The 22339-nt window shown below is 40.1% G+C and overlaps 2 protein-coding genes across 2 annotated transcripts; one reads left to right on the top strand and one right to left on the bottom strand.

The window, feature by feature from the left end:
* Window positions 1–471: 471 nt before the first annotated feature.
* On the top strand, window positions 472–3594 carry prph2la (peripherin 2-like a). Its single transcript, XM_084914481.1, has 4 exons — window positions 472–635; window positions 843–1656; window positions 2328–2574; window positions 2723–3594. The coding sequence occupies exons 2-4, from the start codon at window positions 1076–1078 to the stop codon at window positions 2993–2995; spliced, it is 1101 nt and encodes a 366-aa protein (XP_084770607.1). The 5' UTR covers window positions 472–635; window positions 843–1075; the 3' UTR covers window positions 2996–3594.
* A 737-nt stretch (window positions 3595–4331) lies between these two features.
* Window positions 4332–22336, bottom strand: ubr1 (ubiquitin protein ligase E3 component n-recognin 1). The gene is made up of 47 exons (XM_084914478.1): window positions 22223–22336; window positions 19634–19890; window positions 19084–19162; window positions 18588–18698; window positions 17395–17522; window positions 17172–17310; window positions 17012–17074; window positions 16801–16924; window positions 16020–16127; window positions 15666–15754; window positions 15483–15581; window positions 14572–14729; window positions 14387–14486; window positions 14105–14233; window positions 13819–13999; window positions 13684–13736; window positions 13459–13569; window positions 13308–13373; window positions 13103–13204; window positions 12959–13022; window positions 12742–12866; window positions 12593–12645; window positions 12260–12362; window positions 12133–12181; window positions 11874–12028; window positions 11684–11783; window positions 11496–11599; window positions 11285–11365; window positions 11029–11210; window positions 10713–10921; window positions 10528–10627; window positions 10256–10408; window positions 10060–10160; window positions 9573–9672; window positions 9065–9213; window positions 8927–8982; window positions 8749–8845; window positions 8588–8655; window positions 8140–8287; window positions 7908–7995; window positions 7375–7511; window positions 7169–7277; window positions 7028–7084; window positions 6863–6940; window positions 6611–6781; window positions 6383–6484; window positions 4332–5792 (listed from the first exon to the last, which is right to left on the bottom strand). Exons 1-47 carry the CDS (start codon window positions 22265–22267, stop codon window positions 5651–5653), a joined length of 5223 nt encoding a protein of 1740 aa, XP_084770604.1. The 5' UTR covers window positions 22268–22336; the 3' UTR covers window positions 4332–5650.
* Window positions 22337–22339: the final 3 nt, after the last annotated feature.

Here is a 22339-nt window from a genome sequence, read left to right as displayed (position 1 = left end):
GTAAAAAACAAAATATTTCAAATAATTTTATAGAAAAATCTAATCAAAATGAAATAATAAAAGTAGCTGGAGCCTGACTGCAAAGTTTCTACCACTAGAGAGCACTGCAACCACAATGTGCTTCAGTTTTAAACCTTTTTTTTAAAGCATTTATTATTAATGTAGTCTTCAATACAAAAACCCCCACCAAAGACTGTATGTTTATTTTTCTGCATCATTAAAAGATGGCTTAAACTTTGCAGTTAGGGCAATACTGCTGATGCAAAGATGATTTTTTTTTTACTTTATCCTTTTGTAAAACTTTTACACAAACACACACACAGAGAGAGAGAGAGAGAAAGAAAGAAAGGCAATCGGCCACTACTTTCACAGTGTCGAGACAGTCAGATTTGCATAGGTGGCAGAAGGTGGGTCCAAATCCCCTATGGGGCCCAGGACTGATTAATGACTAAAGGGGATTAGGAGGTTCAGGACTTGGCTGCTAGTCTCACTCTGATGCTGCTGTGGCTGCATTCACGCTATTTGTGTCACTACAACTACTCGCCGCTCTGGACTAAATCTGAGGATGTTTGTAAGAAAACAACCTGAAAATCAGAAGTGCAGTGTTATCAAATGTTCATCATGATCACACTTAGGTGAGTGCCGTGGATTTATTCGGGATTTTAGAGGGAGGGAAGAGTTGTTTCAATTTCTTCAATATATTTTGGTTATGTATAAATCATACTATTTCTGGTTATATATACAGATGATCACATTTCAGCGCAGTGTTTCTTAACAGTGTTTCTGTTTTCTAGAAATTGTGCAGTTATATGAGTTTTTTTTATCTACTCTCACTGCTACAGGCTTACAGACCACCTACAGTACAACCATAATGGAGCATCCACACGATATCAATCTCGGCTACCAGGCTAAGCTGCTTATGAAAGGACCTTCAGAGAACTGTACAACCAAACCCCCTCTATTTGTCCCTCCACATCCCCTGGAAGATAACCTGTTCCTCTTTCCAGCTCTATCTGTGTCCTACCCTTAATCCCACCTTGGACTTGAATGAAAACTCAGGGAAGTCTTACGGGCAATGGCAGTCTTAAGAGTTAAGTTTACCAAGACCAAAAGAGACAAGCTGGCCCAGGTGCTCTGGATCCTAAACTGGATCTCGGTAGTTACGGGGGCCATCCTGTTCAGCCTAGGCCTCTTCCTCAAGGTGGAGCTCCATAAACAAGGAGAGGTGATGGCTGAGAGGGACATCCAGTATGTTCCCAACACGCTTATAGCTGTGGGTCTCATCGCTTGTGCCATAAACTTCCTGGGTGGGAAAATCTGCTACGACTGTGTGGACACCACCAAGTTTTTGCGCTGGAAGTTGATCATGCTGCCCTACATCATATGCACCTTCTTCTTCACCTTTTGTGTGCTGGTGGGGGCTCTGATGTGTTACTGCATGCACTGGGAACTGGAAGAGTCTCTGAACCTGGGACTGACAGAGGCCATGAGGTTTTATAAGGACACAGACACACCAGGACGCTGCTTCCTAAAGCGCACCGTGGACATGCTGCAGATGCAGTTTCAGTGCTGTGGAAACAACGGTTATAAGGACTGGTTTCAAATTCAGTGGATAAGCAAACGTTACCTGGATATGTCCCAAAAAGAGGTGGTGGAGTAAGTACAAACTGCAGAAACAGGGTGCTATTTTGGTAAAGTGCATTCGTATTTAAGAGGCTGTGTTAAAATGGCAAACAGAGAAAGAAACAACAGAGTTGTTGTAGTTCTGTATTTTCTCATTTTAATTCAGTTTAGTATCAGCGTTTTGATAGGGGTTGACTCACAATCTTGTAGACACCTAAAGTCTAAATAAATCTGTCCTTTAAAACCTCACAAAACAAATTTTGACAATTTTTTTTTACCAAGCTAACATATATTAAAACTAAGGATAGTTCATCTATGTTTTTTCATTTCATTTTAGTTAGTTTTCCAAGTTCACAATCATTTCACTTAGTTTTTATCATTATTTTAGTCAAATAAAATGTTTTTTCCCTTCTAGTTTGAATTTTTAGTTGAGTTTTAGTTCATTATAATTTCCCTGCATCATATTTGATACTGATATATAAGTTCTTACACTGTGCTATAGATATTCAGTAACACTTGCAGTTCCATTAAAACAGGAGAAAAAATGGTCATGGCAGGAAGCACAGATCAGCACAGTATAATAATAAAATACTGTCTAAATATATAAAAATATACTCCCAAACAATCATCATCACATTTAAAATCTGGTCACAGAAGCACTGATCTATTTTGGGAAATTCTAAACTTTGTTTTTCTCGCTTTAGCCGAATCAGGAGTAACGTGGATGGAAAGTACCTACTGGATGGAGTCCCATTCAGCTGCTGCAACATCAACTCCCCCCGGCCCTGCATCCAGCAGCAGATCACCAACAACTCTGCACACTTCAACTACGAGCACCAGACAGAGGAGCTAAACCTTTGGATGAAAGGGTGTCGACAGGCGCTGCTGGAGTACTACATACACATTATGCAGTCCATCGGCCTCACAGTCCTCATCACCTGGTTATTTGAGGTGAGGAAACACAAGTCGGAGTTGGTGGGTTTAAAGGGAAACTACACAAAATCTGATTAACTTTTTCAGCCACTTTAACATCTTTGCATCATGCTTTGTGTTTATTTCTATGAGCGAGCCGGTCAGTAAGGGTCTCTTGTCGTTTCAGCTATCAGTGTTGACCGGGGTTCGTTACCTCCAGACTTCTCTGGAAAATGTCCTGAGACAGGGAGACCCCAACTCCGAATCAGATGGCTGGCTGCTGGAAAACAGCTTCATGGAAACTGCCCGCATGAACCTGAATATCATCAAGAGCCTTGGCAAGGGTAACCAGATAGACACAGCCACTAATGGAGACCCCAACATTAACGTCCCCTCCACCTCAAAAGCACACTATGGTCCTGACAATGTTCCACCGAAGCAAATAACTGAAGACAGTTGAACTTTTTCACTCAAAAGACTTCAATGGACGACATTCCTGAAGCCCACAAAGGGCCTTAAAACGTATACACATTACATTGGTGAATTCTTATCTCTGTACCTGTGGCGAAGGAATGGGCATTTTGTTTGTGGAAAATATATATGAACCCTAAATGATAGAATTTTAATATCAACACCATAATTTAAGTCACCATTAATGTAAATGCATTTGATAACTGCAAGGAATAAGTGACAAAATGCTACCAGAACACCTTAAATGTACCTTTGCATTCATTTTGCAAGTGTCTGAAACTCTGTTGGAGGAGTGGAACACCATTATTCCAAAACATATACCCTCATTTTGTTTTTCGATGATCATATGATGGTCATATAAAAAAAAAAATTGATAGAGACCTGGTGACATAATTTCCACCCAAATCAATCCATTCACTGAGCCCTCATATAATGTGGACTGAGCCAAAACCATCATAACTTTTCTGAAGAGTTCACAGGACCCACACCATGCTAACCAAATGTTCTCCTCAGTATAACAAAGCCACCACATTTCCTCACTTTAAATTCCTTTAATTTGTCACCAGTCTGCATACATTTCTATTATTTTTCTGTAAGATTACTTGTGCTTTAATCTACTGTTTACAAATGACATCTGTTGCCTGTGTAACGTGGTTTTTGCAAAAAAGACTCTGTACACCCGTCAGTTGCAACACTGGAATCAAAATGTACTTATATTTATTATTTGATGAAGACAACTATGGGTTAGAAGTTCAAGCACCTGTTCTTGTTTCCCATGATTTCATCTGAGCATGCCAGAAAACCCACTCAGAAGTTTGATTTACAGCAAGAAAAAAGAAAGCTCACAAATTACATTTCACAATTAAAGATCTGTAGTGATTAGTTTGTGTTTAGACGAGTAGTACCAATATTGGATCTTTTGTGTGCCCTTTTCCCTGAGTTGCCTAACTGCATTAGCAAAGTTGTTACAAGGATAGCGAATATTAAACAGCACTTTCTGTTTTCACATAAGTAGCTCAGCAGACAGAAATCCATGAGAAATTCTTTACTACTTTTTTTTTATTTTTAGAATATTTAAGCCACTGCTACAATGATTCTCTTGTGCCTCAGCAATGTCACCAGGTTTTAATGCTCAAATATAAACTTTGCTGGGATGAGCTACAAAAAGTTTGACAATAAACTGTCCGCTTGAGGACTTTGAATTCTGAAAAGAAGCCTTGCTGATGTGATCTGCTCTTCCTACCTTTCTCCAAAAACAAAACTGGGAAGTCACTTATTATAGCAAGAATACGTTTTTGTTGTCCTTTTCTTAAAAGAATGAACAATTCGAGTGCAACTGCAGAATAACCGCTTAAAGCAGTTAACTTTAATCGAGAACACATTCCTTTTTACAATGATTTATTCTAATCTTGGACACTACTGTTGTTGGGTCTGTTGTTGTTTTTAAACCCCATTCAGAGCTATGGAACAGACTACCTACAGATTGTCTTGTGTCTTTATTTCCACAGCCTGGAAATCATGAAGTACTGTCAAACAACACAACAACAAAAAAGGAAGAAATTATATATTCACACATTTGCTAAGTGAAATGACAGAAATATAATGGAGTACCTGAAACCATACACTGGGATTTTAAAAAAGATTTTTTTTTTCCTCTTAAATAAAACACTGCAATTGATCATTGACAACTAAAACTCAGATAATGTAGAGTCGACATCAAATGATAAAGGTTGACAATGTGTCGCACAACAGGTCATCCAATAATTTTTGATTACAAGCTTAATAAAGCTTAATAAAACTTTTTTTCTAAAAGAGATCTTGCAATATCATATTGTATTTGAATTCCTTCTATATAATTAATTTCACAATTCTGAAGGTAAGTAAGCACAGATGTGAGACTTATGTAACTATAAGAATAGCTGAAATTCAGAAAACTGGTGCATCTAAGGACAGGATATGAGGAAGTCACTGAGACAGATTCCCGTATACTTTTATGAGAATACTCAATCTGTTTGAAGCAATCTTGAAAATGATGTTTATTCTATATACGTTTTGCCCATTATACATGTGTCTATTTATAAGTAAAGGTGTCAGTAGGTTAAGGTTTAATTATCTGAGGAATTCTACATAATAAAGGGTCAAAGGCAAAATGGATAGGATCTCCGAAAAAGGCTAAACTTTTCCACATGAATGTACTTGGAAGCCGCATCTTTGAACAATTATAACTTATCACAAATCATAAGTTCTAACACAAAGAGAGAGAACGCAGAAAATTCACAGCATCATTAAGAAAAAAAAACACATGAAGTGATAACAGAAACGTGTTAGTGTGTGTCTGATGCTCTTCTTTATTTGAATGAGCTTCTTTGCAAATAACATTACTCTGGGAGAAACTCATCCTCACAGCAGACAATCAAACTGAAACAAGGCGACTTGGGATTAATCAACAACAATCACCCTCTATCCATTTTGACTGCCCCCCCACTCTCTCTGGATTCCAAAGGAGACTCGTTTATGATGAAACAGGCTTTTCTGATTACAGAAGGGTTTGGGTTGATTGCTTGTGTGTGTCGCGTGCGTGCATGTGTCTTGGGAGCACAGGAGCCATGCTCGGTATCGGCCAGTCACACAGCTGGAGCAGTCATCACAACATCTGCCACTCAAAAGCAAACATAACGTTGACCACCTCCAGGCTGCGGGCGATTTCTTCCAGGATGCAGTGCTGCTGCCACAGCTGGTTTAGCTTCCTGTAACGCTCTGGGCAAAGGTGCAATGGATTACCCCGTCTAAAACACAGAGAAACAAATGCATTCAAGGGTTTCTCAAACCCAGTATTTCACTGGTATGACAAAAAAAATTTAGTCATACTTCGTAGCTGTGTAAACCACTTCTTTATGCCATAAAAAAAAGACTTAATGCTTATGCAAATCTGAAAGTGCATGAAGGTAGTATTATAGGTTAAAGCTGCCCAGGTGTTGGGCTTGAACTGCAAGTTGCTCATCGGGGTCTACTGTGAGAATGTGCTATCACTGTGCGATCAAGTTTTGATCAGCACATAATTATGAATTTGAGATCTGCAACAAAGCTCAAATAAAATGCATTTTTGTAGTCTACAGTGGCAACAGTTTTAGCTTCAACATTCAAGTCTACAAGTGACACCAAAGTTTCAATTACATTAGCCACAGCATTGCTGTATATTGCCCCTACAAGCAACATCATCCATCTACCTTTTCATAGATGGCACAAGCTGTAAAGATTGTCTGACAAAGCCAAACAGCTGACCTTGAGTACATCCTCCAGTCTGTATTATATAGTAGAGTTTTTTAAGTCTAAAAATACAGAAGTAATACTACAAATAAACTGAATAGGTTCTTACCCAAGATGAGGATCAGTCTCCCCATAATCATCCAAGTACGGCGCGGGATACGTGCTCCCTCGAGTCCGACTGGCCATCAGCACAATTTCACACTCTCTTATCCTGTTATCATTAAACAAAATGTGATTCAGTTAAAAAAAAAAAAAAAAAGTTAACTCAAAAGACAAACTAATTCTGGGCCTGAAATACAATTCTAATAATGTAAAATGTGCAGTGTGACTGATTAACCTGAGGAACATCCCCACTCCTGCTCCACAGGTCGCAGCGTGGGCAGTGCAAGCCCCCACGTCCTCCCCTTCCAGCTGACTGAGACAACAGGAGCTCTGAGAGCACAGCATAGCCCCACAAAAGAGACATAAAGTCGGATGTTTCCTCTCATCATCGGTGGATTTTGGACACCTGAGGACATGATGCAGACGAGTGAGAAAGGATGGACAGAAGAGAACTAGAAGATGTCAAATGAGAGGACTCCTTACTTACTTGAAATGGCTGGCTTGATTGAGGAGAGTACTGTAATCTTCAGGAAGTTCAATCAATCGATTCCTTTTCCTGGGGTATCTGTTGAAACAGTGAGTTTATTGGCCAACTGTAGGGTTTCAATAAAACTAAAATCTATGTTGAAATAATAAAAGACCCAAAGTCTACCTGACTGTCTGGATTTTGCCTTTCAGGGCTTTGGTTACAACTGGGCTCCCACACCACCTAAGAAATAACAAGAAATAATAAGTTACAAAACTACTGACTTCACTGGGAACTAGTGTAAGATGCAAAAGTGTTTTCTCCAACCTCTGAAGCAGTGGACTAACAGTTTCTCTGTGATCGTGGAAAAGCTGGAACACATTGGAGGGTAGTGCCAGGTAACTGCATAGTGCCTCCATCTGTTCTTGAGAATCAACTGCACAAGACATAAAATGTCAGCATGAATGCACAAATCTTCCTCTTCTGAATTCCAAAATGCAATAAAATTCTGACACTACTACAGTGAAACCTACCAGAAATGCTAAAAAGCTCCTCTGGAGGAGGTACTCCTGTAAGGCAATTGAAAAAGAGAGCAGCACAACGCAAGAATGGTGCAATTCCTGACTTCACTCTTTCTACTAAAGAGCTGCCAGAAACATCTGGAAGGAGCCTGATGAGAAAACCACAAAATAAGCTGTCAAATATCTGAGAATTCACCATGAAAAAGGCTGAAACAAAGTATTTGTTCCCGTTATAAACAGGTAATAGCCATTCTTGTCAAATTATGAGTTAAAAATTTTTATCCAACTCTGACGGTCTTACTGTCCAATACATCAAAACCTCCTGACACCTGCCACAAATGCATTTTTGTGACTAATAGCAGACATTTAAATTATAAATTAGCATTAAGAAAGGAGATCAGTTTTTGCTTAAGTTTAGTGGCTGTCAATACATCTTACTGTCATTTGCAACAAAGTTTTTTCTTTTTTTGATGTCCATAAAAAATATGTATGGAAAAATACAATCATGCTAATGTGCTTTAAGCAGGTGTTTGAAAAACACTCACCTTCCCGTGTGTTGTGACACTGCAGAGTACAACTCTGCTGCTGCTCTCTCCTCCTTCGTCTCCTGTCCATCCCCTGCTGCAGGGACATCTGCACAAACAAACCAATTATTTAATCATCATAATCACTCCAATTATCTCTTACTACTGGCTAGCTCCCTAAATAGTAGCTAACAGTGATGCTATTAGATCACATTATTTTGGGGGCGGGGGTGGGGGGTCTGTGATTTTGTACCTGCAGAAGACAAGAGGATCTGCAGCACATGAGCCATGGTCACCAGATGCAAGATATGCAGGTGATTGTATGCAGAGCTGACAGCAGATGGCTGTAAGTCTACAGTCTCCTCTTGATAAAGTGAGGGTATCGATAACACCAATCCAACCTGACAAAACATCCAAGCGTTATAAAACCATCACACACTTGTTTCTTAAAGACATAATCTCTTCAATTTTAGTAAAAATTCAGAGGGTTGTCTATAGTTTCTCAATCAACAGAAAATAAAATCTCCACCATCATGTTTCCTCTTTACAGTTTTACATCTTCTGGAGTTCATGTTCATTTTCAATTGGAATCTGTTTTTATTGCACTTAACATAATACATTTATTGTATTAATCTAATGTATTAGCATGAAGCATTTGCTCAGACTAATATGTAAGAGCAGTTTCTTTCAGAGACACCTACCAGAAGATGGAACAAGTCCACCTCTAGAAGAGAAGGTGTGTTCTTTCTGCTCATGACTGGTAACAAGACTGAGAAGAGAGAAAAGACAGTTAAACTACACAGTCACAAGTCTAACCAGTATAAAAAAGGAAAAGCCTGACGTTTCTCTGATGACCACATACCTCCCAACATATCAGTGAAGTGCCTTTGGATGACTGCCTGAGAGCTCTTAAGTCCCTGCGTTGCTGAAAACTGAACAATGGCCTTCATACCTGCAAGCTAAAAGAGAAGCATTTCACACAACTTTCACAGAAACCCCCTAAACTAAAAGAACTACATCAATTGTTCACTACTGAGTACCTGTCTGTTCTGTAAGGACCCAAATAGCGGCTTGCCCTCCTGCTCCAGTATGTTTTCTGTGAAGATTTGCAATTTTAAGACGTGCGCACATGAATACATGCAAAGGAAAGGAGTGACAAAAGCCAACAGATGCAGTACCTATGGCCTGAATAGTGAAGGCACATGTGTTCCAGGCCATAATGGAAACACGGGGGCACAGCTCATTGGGCGCAGTCTTCAGTCCAACCCTGTGGACTGTGGTGGCGCACACAACCAGCATCTCTGTAATGCTGCCTGAAAACTTTCTCCTAGAAACAACAAACAGCACAAAATTTAGAAAAGAAAATAACAAGCGCACCATTTTAAACTTTACTTTATGTGCAAAGTGCAGGTTTCTGTTACTTATACTGTTCAAACCCATTTTAATATACTTGACATAATTTGTATGGATCAATCTATTCACCTTGGAGGACAGGTCAAAGGTCATATGTCATATTGGTGAATAGAAGCCAAATTATAATGGATTTTTAACAGCTTTATAAGAATTGATTCAAACATTTTGAGCTAAGTGTTTACAGACAGAAAGAGTGACGCACTTGCACACAAAAGCTACCAAAAGCAAAACCTCCTTGGCAGAAGTAATAAAGGCAGAGAGAGGTGCACTCACGATTCTTGCACTCCATAGCTCAGAATAGATCTAAAGTCTGGTTGGCCCTCGCCACACAGCCCAGTGCTACCATTACTACTACTGCCTTCTGTGTTACGGTCTGCAAGAAAAAAAAGCAGGAGAGAACAATCATCGGTTGCACTGTGTGGTGTGTTATTAGAGGTTCACGAATAACAAGAAAAACGTATGCAAGCCGAGACTACTCCGTAGTGGCTTCTAGTAAAATCCAGACTGTGTGCAAATTAAAACACCTTCTGCAGCTGTTTTCCTGCAAGCATTCGACTCCTCACCAAACAAAGCCAATTTTTCCTATTACTCTGGTTCACATCAACACACTAAGAGCATATCAACATCTTACTCACATGTGAATATGGCAGGTGTTACACATCGAAATGTGGACTTTTGTTCATTGATGGATCAGTTTTACATGTGTGACACTACAAACCAGTATAGTGTGCGATAACTGTATTCTGGGTTCTATTCTTACCATTATCCTGAGCGATTGACTGGAGTCCTTTGATCCTAGCAGAGAGGATCTGGATCCAACGAGGCAGCGTCAAATGCTCTCCAATTATCGCTGCGTTTTCACTACACACAGAAAACAAACATGCAAATGACTTCTTTATATTTGCACAGATAATCAAAGCACTGCAGACTGGCTGGGAGTAAGAAGATGGGCTTACTAGTCAAATGTGAGTGGTTCTAATGGGATCAGAGGTACCACAGTATTGCACAGAGACTTGCACAAGGGGCACAAGTACTCTCCATTCTCCAGATCAATGATCAATTCAGCATGGAGCCGGTTCCTGGTTGTATTTTGGACTGCCTCATAGTATCTGTTAAAAAAAAAAAAAAAAAAAAAAAAAAAAAAAAGAGGAAATGACACCTGTACGTGAGTTACACCGAACTTTAGTTAAGAGGCAAAATTAGTCAAATTTGTTCCCTAGTGACTTACTTTTGCCAACACGTGGCATGCATGACATGTCCACAGCTGCCAGTGTGGGTCCCCACAGCCAGATCCGGAGATATAAAGAGGGGATATGATGTTCCCAGCCCTTTAAGTGATAACCACAAGACAACATACAAGTTAAATCTGAATCTCACAAAGTAAAATAGTATGATCCGTGAATGGAGCCTGACCATCTGCTCTGCTGCTTGGTATCTTTCCTCTGCACTGTGTCAGCACTGTGGACCTCTGGACACAAGCAGTGAGTCCCATGGCTGGAGCCTGAGCCATCACCTCCTGCTCCTCCTGGCAAAGAATGCAAGTCAGTACCTCCCTGTCAGCCGGAGTGAACCCTCGGTGAGGCCCAACAGCTACGCATAGCTCCCTCTGCTCTGTGGCACAGCTGGAGAAATAAAACAAACTACATTAGGTGAAAATAATTTTGTTTAAACCCTCACTTTTAAGTCATTGAAATACAACTACGAGGTGTTATGGAAAGGCTGTACTCACTCCCCAGTAGACGCTACAGTTTCTCCCTGTGTTCCACTTTCAGGCATGTTGTCATACAGCATCTTATTTGACTCAATAAAGTTCTTTTGCATTGCTGACATCTGGGCCATTATCTTCTGTCGGTGGAGCTTAGCCGCCTCTGCTTTCCTTTTCCGCTCTGCTTTTTCTTTGTCCTGAGCACTCTGGATCAACAAAACCAGAAGTCAGAATGATTTAACTCAAAGATATATTTTAAGTCATTTAAGTTTTAGTTTACCTCTTCTGGCTTGGCTGTTTCCATGCTGATGGACACTGTTGGACTGGAGTTCTCTCTAAGGCACTTGACAACCTCAAACATCTAGAAGAAAAACAGTGTTATAAAATCATAAAACTAAGTATAAAGCATATGCATATGTCCTGAAACATGATAACTACTGATTTAACATTATGTAACAATATCTTTAATGAATAGTAAGTGAATAGCCTACCTGCAGAACCCATTTAATCATGTCTTTTTGCGCTTCCAGAGAAGGCAAAGTCTTAATCTTGGACAGCAAGAGGAACACTGACTTGCCATGTTCTGCACCCATTACTGAAAAAGAGGAACAGGGATTTTACTTCTCAAAAAGTAATTACACGATTTCAAAGAGACAACAAAGCTCATTTTTCCACTCACAACAAGCCTTTAGGCTGAAATCAAAGGTCACTTCCTCCGCAGTGACATCCTCAAGCTGTGATTTCTCTTCTAGCAATGCCTGGCCAATCAGGTGCAGCGCCTGTGTGATAAAGGAGTTAATTTTGTTGCTACATTTGTATTGAGAAATAGGGTAGATCTCGGGAGGGAGAAATAGGAATGTAATTTGTACCCTCTGGATCATGGCTTCCGTCCAGTGTGTTGGCCGGTCCTCTGCAGCTCTCTGCAGGACGTTTCTCAGGATGTGGACCATTATGTCACAGCAGAGGAGTTGCACTATATAAGAAAAGTCTGAACAAAAGGCTGGGGGCACCGGCGGACGAAGAGCTGAGCACAGACACAAGCGGGGGCAATGTTATTAGAGCCGATGAAATTACCAACCAATCTCCAGAAGACGGAGACATTTGGTGACAGAGTGGAGTGTCAGTCACCTTTATCATTGCCCTCCTGAGCTCTCCTTTTCTTCTGAGACTCTTCTGCCTGAAAGAAGTGTAAAATAACCAATTAACCAAATATAGTCAACAGAAACTGTCAATTTAATTGAAGGCGCTGGTCTACCTTGCTATGCTGGGATCTTGAGTAATGGTAGAAGAATGGGTTGAACTCTACTAGATGTTCTTTTTTCACTTCGTATAACCCATGTCCCGACACTCCTGGTTTTCTAAAAGCAAAAACCGAACACAGAGATTACGAACTCGTGAAATTTACTATTAGAATAGAATAGAATTAGAATAGAATTCAACTTTATTGTCATTGCACATGCACAGGTACAGGGCAACGAAATGCAGTTTGCATCCATCCAGAAGTGTTTTAGTGATATAGATATATTACAATATATATTAGCAATAATATTAAGGCAAAACTCAATCTGTTTTTTGGGGGTTTACATACTTAAAAGTGGCAACTTTGGTGATAACTGTCTCCAAGCCTGTTTCATGGCTTTCCTATAAAGAAAAAACATCACCTTTGTCATTTATCCTCCCAACTAAACACCACAAAATTAAACATATAATTCAGAAATGAAGCTTTTTGAAGCATACATTCTCTGGCAGGGCTTTGACCAGGCTACTATGAGCCATGGGCTCAATGCACAGCAGGTGGATAACCTCCCTCATTGTCACATCCTCTTTGGTCAACTGACTGATCCCGGGGACATAGCGCTCTCCTGAAGAGACAGCACTGTTCAGATACTTTTTTAGGTTTTTTAACTGAATTAAGAAATATCTCAATTTGATCAGGAGACTTTTGACAGTTTACCAATGATGGCGATCAGCAGGTAGAGCATCTCTTCTGTTAAACGGTTCCACTGCGTCAACTCGTCCTGTAAAAGAAGCTGCGTTTCATTAACACGTTTGGTGACACGACGGTTTTTTACTGAATGATTATTCATGTGGAGCTTGCCTGGTCTTTGCTTGAACAACTTCTATTAAAATAATCAAAGAGCTCAAATCTCAACAAGACCAGAATGAGGAAGTGGTTGGGGTCCATTTTGGAAGCAGCTATCTGTAATAGACATGATGAGGGACGTATGACATCATCACGCCGTTTGCATTTAAAACATTAAAAACTGGCATTAAAGAAGTGTTAATGCCCGACTGACACCAACCTGAAGCATGACTATATCCTTATCGTACATCTCGTCCCTGCATTTTACATCCTGGTAGTAGTACACCTGTTTATGTGAAAGTATTTATTAGGTGGAGAAGAAGGACAACAGAAAATAAAAAAGCACTGTGCGTCCAAAGGCTCTAGTGTACCTGGCTGACCAGCGAAAGCCCATTTCTCCGCCACATTTCAGCCGAGACCTGTGCAGCCAGCACAACGCAGCGCAGAGGATGCTCTGCCAGCTCTGTGAAATCATAGGTTGCCTGTAATGACAGAAAGACTTCGATCTCTAACAAACAACGCATGAGGAGCAGCAGTACCTCACCTATCAGCTGTCACTAAGACTACAAATCATCACATTTTCTCATGTCACTTACAGGATTATCCAGGCGCTCAATTGCGCCAGTTCCACACAGGAGTACATACAAGCCTATGAATCACAATGTACACATGAGTAAGTCCACAGCATACAAAAAAAAATCACTGCAAGTCTTAAATACTACTTCTCCTACCAGCCAATAGTCTGGAGATGGGCAGATGTATGCTGACAGGCTCCCGTGAGACTTTATATGGACGGGCATGGAGGATGTGTTTGCACATATAGTAATCAGTGGCGTCCCTGTGGAAGGGCTGGTTATTGCACTGCTTCAGAACTGTGTGGCACTCCTTAAATGCAAGCAGCAAAATCTCATCCTAAGAGGGAAGACAGAGGCAATAAGTGAGTACAACGTTCGCTCTCCTCCACATAAGCAGATTAAAAATTTAAAGATATCACAGTTATGCTTCAAGAAAACTCACATCAGAGGAACACCAGTCCTGAAACATAGCAAGAATATGGCGGAGCTGGATCTGCAAAGTAAAGCCAGCTTCCCATTCTGGCTCCACAGCAATGTGTTGGCCAAGCTGTCGCTTCACCTCCTCCATACCCTGGTGTAGAAAGCGAAAGGTCAGGATTCATTAAATATCCAGAGTGTCTAGTTGTCTTAAAGTAATGTAACACTACCAATATTACATGATACATATTTAAAGACAGACATTGTATATATTTACAAAATGACACAGTGTGAGGACCATTTGTACCTGCATGCATTTAAGAAGACCAAGAAAGACTCTGAACCCCTTCAAGAACTTCCCCCGAAGCTCTTCGGTCCATATTGAGGGTTTACTGATCAGAATATACCTGTGTGGCAAAGATTAGTAACATCTTACATAAAAGGCCATAAAAAGCACAGTATAAAGAACAAGATGTTGCCTTCTTTAATCACCTGAGGTCGTGGAAGATGACTTGGATGCGTGAAAACTTGTCTGAGTTGTAGCCCAGGAAGACGAAGCGATTGTTATCATCTAGATGTTCGCGAAGCAGTTCCATGACGGTATCAACTATCACCTTAATCACATTGCACTCTTCGATCAGCTGTCTGGCCTATTGGAAGAACACAAACGTAAAAGAAAGCATGGGATATAGGTTAAGGGTTACAACACATACTGTTCAATATTTCAGTTACACATACATACATGGCATCCAACACTTAAACCACTATGACAAAATACAGAAATGGAAAAGTGCATGTAAGGGCACACATCAAACTGATTTGTCCAACTTAACAAGTTCACCAAACTTAAATGGCCTCCTCAGTCTCCAGACCTCAATCTTTGGGATGTGTTGGAACAGGACATTCATATCTGATTTAATGGCTAGAGTAGGGACTACTGTGGTTACATCTGATAAGTCGACCACAATTTGGATTTAGAGCCAGACCTAAATCCAATTTGTGTGTCTCTTAGCCCATCTCCCTCTTCCTCCCCTCACCCTGAACCATCACGAGTCGTCTGACTGTTGGGGTTTCTCTGTAACATCGTTGGGTCTTTACAGTACAATATAAAGGTGCTTGAGATGACTGTTGATTGATTTGGCGCTATATAAATGAAACTGAATGAAAACAGATACTTTAGAACAACCTGCAGAGAGCCATTTTCAGCATATATCACACACATATGGATGTTTGCCAGTGTTAATCCTTGAAATCATTCCTGCTAAACAAAGGCTAAACAAAGGTTACTAAAGGTTCACTTTTTTTCACCAGAAATGTGAACATTTAATCGGTGTGTTTAAAAAGGATGTGTACTGTATTTACATACAGTATCATATGACTTCTGGCATTGAAACAACACTCACTAGTGTGGGAACAGTGAAGATCTGAACAGACAGAGCTGTGATGGATATATTCCTCTCATGGTCATCATTGATGAAGTCCTTCTGCAGCTGCTTATAGTGCTGAAGAGACAATGATGAGGAACATATTAGGGGAATGGGGAAAAAAAGTGCAAAACAGTTTACATTTTAAAATGTTTTACTTACCTTTGTAAACTCAATCGCAAAAAGCCTCTTGAATTCAGTATCCATTAGCATGCTGCAGAAAATCAGCTCGTGCACTATCTTGCGAGCTCCTGGAGGAAATAAGAAAAAGAAATGTGTTCAACAGAATCATAGTGAGGCTCAGGCTCAAGCTCTACACTACTGTCTACGAATTAAACCATAAATAGCATCATCTGTAAGTGACTGGTAAGTGTGAGAGGCTGCAGGAGCTTGAATGGAATATATGACAGCACAACAAATACAGTGGCATAACAATTAAAAGGCATTGTTGATGAATAACCTGTTTAATATTTTTTCTTTTTTTAATAAGAACACCTCCTAAAGTCCAGTAATTACCTTTGAACATCCTGGCATCATGCAACATGAGTCTGCTAATGAGGCAAGGTCGATCTCTGTCCACGTCTGGCTGTAGCGCCACCTGACAGAAGGCTTGCCTGAAACCCACTGCACAAAACAGATTATCAGTCATACAGCTGTACATGTACAACAGGCAGTTTTCATGTGTCAGCACAGGGTAAACACAGCTGTGTCTGATAACATGAATTATGGCCCTGTTCCCCTTAAACTGGCCAGGCCTCGTGTGTTTTTCATGTGCGCCCACTGCACTGGCTGTGACACAGTAAACAGACTGTAATTAATTTAACTGTGACACTTGTGTGTTACCCTGCTATGACAAGCCAAAATGGCCATGTTGAAAAAGACCTATTTAGACATCTGCGAGCAATCTTTGCAGATCTAGGACATAATGTACGTGAGTGGTCTCCACTGTTGCCGACATTTATGCTTGTCCTGGTACACTGCATGTTAATTACTGTGTAGTCATGTCCCGGTGTTTTATGTACAGAGCCAGCAAATGAGGCGATGATTTGATGAATTCAAAAAACGCAGCACAAAAGTAGCTGGAAATGCACAGGAGGAATCGACTGTGCTGAACAGGACAATCGCAACAGTTGCAGGTTCTTGGGAGGTGTATGTTAAGTTACATCGTACGTTACAGCGTAGATTTCCCACCGAGGCATAAATCAGGTGTTAGGTGTACATATTCTGACTAAAAAGACACATTTAAAAAGTTCACAACTGCCAGGTAAAGCTAACAAGTTTGTGTGATGTAGATTACCTGAGTAACTTATTATTTTCTGGAACCAGGAGCCGAGGTGCAGAGCAAAAGTTTGATGAGCCATTACTACTGAGTGAAGGATCTCCACACGCAGTGGCTGCTGGGAAATTTGCACTGAGTTTGCCTGCAAAACAACAGAGAAAACATTTATGAAATGCAAAACTGAAAAGCGATAACATATTCCCAAGCTTAGCAGTGGGATCGTGTTTACCCTGATACGTTCTTGCGCTTGCTGGCAGGAGGTAAGGCTTCCTCTCTTTACTGCCCGCCGACCCTGCATCCAACAGTTGACAATAATTATATCAAGTGCCTCCATTTAAATTCACAGTCATTTAAATTAAACCTTTCAGGTAAACAACCTAAAGAAATACCTCTTTATCAATGAGCGTTGTGTGTGTCTGTGCTTCAGCTAGATCACAGTTAACCGAGCGCTGCAGGGTGTAGATCACATGGTCGTACGAGTGATGCTCATCGTTGTAGAGAACACAGTAATATGTATTGTCTTTAATCCTGTATGGATGAAGAAATACTCTGTCAAACTTAAGCAGAGTCTTTGAAGTTCAGATTATATTTTGGAAACTTGGCAGGTTGTACCGAGGCTGAAGTTCAGCTGGCAGCTCAAAGTTCTCCTCCCACACCAAAAAATCTGTGACATAGTGCAGCAATATCCGGAACAGCTTCTCGGCACGTCCGTAGAACTCCAGGTCCAGCACACAATCATCCTACCCAAAATGAAAAAGCATAACGGAGGATTCAAAAATTCACATCTTAATTTAAACAATTAAAAAAATTTGGCACAGATGTGTAACTATAGTAATTAAATAAAAATGCATCATTTTACAGGTCAACACTGACAGTGGCAGAGAACAAAAACAAACAATAACTTCACACAAACAAAAGTGAACATGACATGGATAACCATTATTAATTCCTCATTTCCTGTGTCTTACTGGGTATAGTCTAAATATTTGTCTTAATTAAAGCCAAGCAAGCAGCTGGTTTGGTAACATTAATATCAAATCCCCTGAGGACAAACATTTCACATAGCAGCACAGCATTTCCTCCAAATGTCCAATGTCTAATACTCTAACCAAACAAACGATACAGTGAGTTTATCTTGACGTTACATCACTGTGTGAGAGCAAACACTAGAATCTACTGTAATCTAACCAACGAGAGATCTGGATGGAAAAGAACACAAGGTTTTCATGTTCAAAGCAGATGTGCTGCTATGGTAATGTGATTTGTTGAGCACAGGTTCAGATCTGATGTAAAGAACACAAAGCACCCAGCCAGATCGAGGCCAGGGATGTGCGTTTCTGCGAGGAGAAGCACCTGCTGTTTACGGAAAAAAGAAAAAGCGCAGTGCTGTCAAACAGTATGTCTACTCAAAGCCCCTGAGCATGACGGTAAGCACAAACGCTGTGATCAGCAAAGAAAGGCCTGACAAACAACAGCTGCCAGCAAAATCAGCAGCCTTTTGTAGGAGACGCTGTGAACTGAATAAATCTCCAAACAGTTGTGCAGAATTAAAGGCTGCTCTTAACTAGACTCACCCACTGCTGTTTTCCACTAGTTTCAATTTAACATCTCTTAAATTTAGATATTAGATGATTTTCCCAGTAACTTTTTTTTCTTTTTAATTCACAGAGTCAAACCTACCACCAAGAGAGCAGCAACCAGCACTAAGATGGGAAAATAAGCATTCTGGGGTCACTGACACAGAATGGGACAAGTACACCCACCCCTCCTCCACTTCCTTCTTTCTGCTGTATTACGCAACTCACCGTTACCATGGCATTGGCTGCCCCTGGGTCATGTTTGGAGCAGTAAGGGCCAATCTTCCAGGCTTCTACATCTCCACAATCACAGAACCCCCCGCCTGATGATGCATGCATCTGGAAAAAAAAGCATATCAGTGATGAGTGCATGTGATTAACAGACACACGCAATTGCAATTTCTTTAAACATGTCCTTTAGTTATGCAACACTGAGGTTCCAACATATATGACAAAGATCAAAGACGATATCCTATAATTTAGAAAAGTTATAGATAGAAATAGAAGTGCACACTGTGCTGAGAAGTGAATCACTTAAGAGTGGTGACTGACAATGACAAAGCATGGAAACAGTAGTAAGAAAAGGGGGGGGGGGGGGGAGTCCTGTTACAGATTAGAACTCCAGGGATGAGTGACTTCCATTCATTCAAAGGTTGGTACAGACACCGTCCACTAAAAAGTGTTGGAATCCATTAAAAATATAAACATTTATACTAACACCAACCTTGTAGCGATGGCTTTTGTGAACACTATCCTGGAAGCAGTCCATGCACAGGACACAAGTGGGATCTATCGCACAATCCCTGCAAGAAGTGGAAGACATGTATTTTTTTTACTTGGCAGAAAAACAAAAGTCTAACACTAAAGAGTGCTATACTCTAGATCAGGTGTGTCAAACATAAGGCACAGGGGCCAAAATCGGCCAGGCAAACAAACCAATCCGGCCCACTGGACAACTTCGTTTTATAGCTTTTACTAATGATAATGATAATTCAGGGATTAAATGTGTAATTAAACTTCTTTATACTGATAGAAAGGGGGTCTTTATTTGGTCCGGTCCATTTCAGATCAAAGAAAGTTCTATGTGACCCAAAATGTAAAATGAGTTTGATATAAACTAAGCTGCTTGCCAAGTGTTCTCGCTTTTAGTCATTTACTTTGATATAAACATCTATAGTGCCTATTTTAATTCAGACCCCATAAAATTGAATATTTTACCACAGCTTTCCTGTAGAAACTTAGTAATTACAGGGATTTAGAAGAGCTGTTCAGACCTGCAGGAGTAGACCGTTTCGCCCTCTTTAAACACACGCCCACAGAGGTGGGACGAGGTACTCCCCTCCTTGAGCTTTTCCAAACCCTCTTGAGGATCCTCTCCAAAAAGGAAACACTCCAGAGGGTGCAGGAGACGGCTCTGCATGAGCTCCTCCTCTTCCTGAGGGCTGGAGTCTTTTAGGCAGAAGATCTGAGGCACCTGCTCCTTCAAGTAGGAGAGCAGTGCTGCTCTGCTGTCTGCTGCCTCCTGCCATTCCTGTGAGACAAAAGAGAAGAGCTTTACATCCTTGCTTTCTACCTTCTAACACAAATCTGCATGAACTTGCCATAGTAACAATGTGCAGATAAATGTTTCCTTTTAGTAATGCATTATGCCCAAAAAAACAAATCTTTCTTCTGAGGATCCTGACTTCTTCATGAAGGAAGAAGTGCACACCATGTTAAGTGCCGGTAAAAAAAAAAGGTTAGATCTAGATTAATCCATATTTAGTAATTGATGACTAATTTTTTCAGTCCTCGATTTGTAATGCAACTGTAGATTCTACATTAGCCTACAAATCTAAATAAACAGCATGGTATAAATAACCTTGTGCTGTGTGATTAATCTGTTCTTCTGCTTGGCCTTCAGCCCAATCATAAAGTAGACCGTATGCAAACAGGAGAGCGCCACGAGGAGCCGTTCGAGTTGTACATGAGATAAAACGGTTTGTTTAATTCACATGAAGGGCAGAATTATATTTCCCTTTGTCGACAGCAGTTGCATTATCATTTCTCTGAAGACAAACTGAAGTGGACTAAACATAACTGTTCCTGAGAGGAATTTGGTTTAACTAATCACTCCAGACTTCAGAAGGATGGAATAGACTGGAAATGTGCAAATTTCCATATCAGACAGATGACTTCATTTAAAATGAATGGACTAAAGCGAGATGTCAATTGGTCAGCTTTCTTAAACTTTTTTATATATGTGGAAAAATAGTCTAAAAGTTTTCTTCTTTTTACAGTTGACAGTGAAAGCAAAAGCTAAAGTTTTCTTTTTAAAGGTAATTCAGCAGTCAGGGAGTGCAACCATTTAGGCATTTAAAATAAGCTTTATATTGAAATTATATTGAAATTTACATTAAACATACTGCTTCTACTTTTATTTGCATTGCTTTCCTGCTGTGTGCTTCCAGTGATGTGATTGTTTGCCTACTACTTGTCAACTACACAAGAACAAACATTCATAGGGGACAGATTGATTTTTTTCAACATACATACAAAGACTCAAGCTAAAAACTGAAAAAATAAATAAAAACACTGATATTAATAAAACACATATAATTCTGTACACAATTATATTGCTCTTTTTATGGTTACTGACTCACTACACCTTCCTACACTTTATTATTCTAAATTTATTTTGACACAAGGAAAAAAACTGATAAAGCATAGAATAATCTAAATTTATAGGCATAATCTTTCTCTGATTTTCTATAACCATATAACAATAACATTCATTCTTCTGGGCACTGTAATAGTTTCGTCAGAATATCATATAATGTATTGACAGAAAGGATTCTCCCAAACATTGCCAAAAATATTTGCCAAAAAATGCCTTCCAGTATTTAAACTGCTGTAAAAGATTTGCTGGCCTTTAGTCTGTCAAACAAATCTCTCATGAATTATATGAAGTCATTCTGAGTCAGAAAGTATATTCCTGTCACAAGGAATAAACTGCAACGAGTTTTTGACAAATAACTTTTATTTATCTTTTATTCATCCAGGTAAAATTATCATTTAAATTACAAATGTGTATTTCAAAAGAGATCTCTTTATACATATTTAGGCATAGATAAATAGATATAGATAAGCCCTTCATAAATCCTGTCGACTACAGCCTATTTACCAACAGAAACAAGGATATGACATCACTTTTTGAGACGACACCGGTAATCTGGTGAGCTGTTCTTCAGTATGATTATTCAATGGTACTGGTGCGTGCAGTGCTTTTGCAGTACTACACTCTTAATGTAGTTACTCAGACTACACAAGGCATCACATTGTTTTCATATTTGTTGGAGTTGATATAATAAGACTGTATAGACAACATTTCTGAAACAAATCCATCGCTGCTGCTGAGCCCAGTTTCTCTTTCACACTGACCGATATGGCCGATGTTAATGATAGACGTAATGCAGAAAGAGCCCGAGGTTTGAAGACAGCCAGGGCGTTGATGCTGCAAAGTGTGTAAACTCATGGCAACTCATGGACAAAAGCGACTACCAAGATATCACAGGATGCAGCAAACGGAGGAAGACACATGCCGTGTTTTCTCTGTCGTTGGTGTCTACTCAGCCAAGTCTATCGAACCACAACCACTGACGCAGGGCAATAAAAATATTGCACTTAACCACTGCAGGATTGACGGTAGTTAGGCAGCTAGCCTACAGCTAGCCGCAAGTGCTAGCTTGGGAAGTATGATAGCCTTTCACTGCGCGTTCGAATCGTATTGCTCAGAGGAATTAACACGCTACACTTCACTGTTCTGTCCCAGCCTTTCGGTCACTACTGTCAGTTATATTAGCCAACTTAAAAAAAAATCATACCTTGCTGAGCTCTAGTCCGTCTAGGTTTTCCTCACTCTCCGCCATATTCCATTTGCCGTAAAGGAAGAGGTGTCGCTAGGAGACTGTTCTTACGACCAGAACCTTTCGCCGATGCTG

This window comes from Perissodus microlepis, chromosome 19 (genome assembly GCF_051167445.1).
Source record: "Perissodus microlepis isolate ML-2025 ecotype Zambia chromosome 19, ASM5116744v1, whole genome shotgun sequence".
NCBI classification, from domain to species: Eukaryota; Metazoa; Chordata; class Actinopteri; order Cichliformes; family Cichlidae; genus Perissodus; species Perissodus microlepis.
The sequence above is the reverse complement of the archived record's forward strand: the minus strand, read 5'-3'. Positions and strand labels throughout refer to the sequence as shown.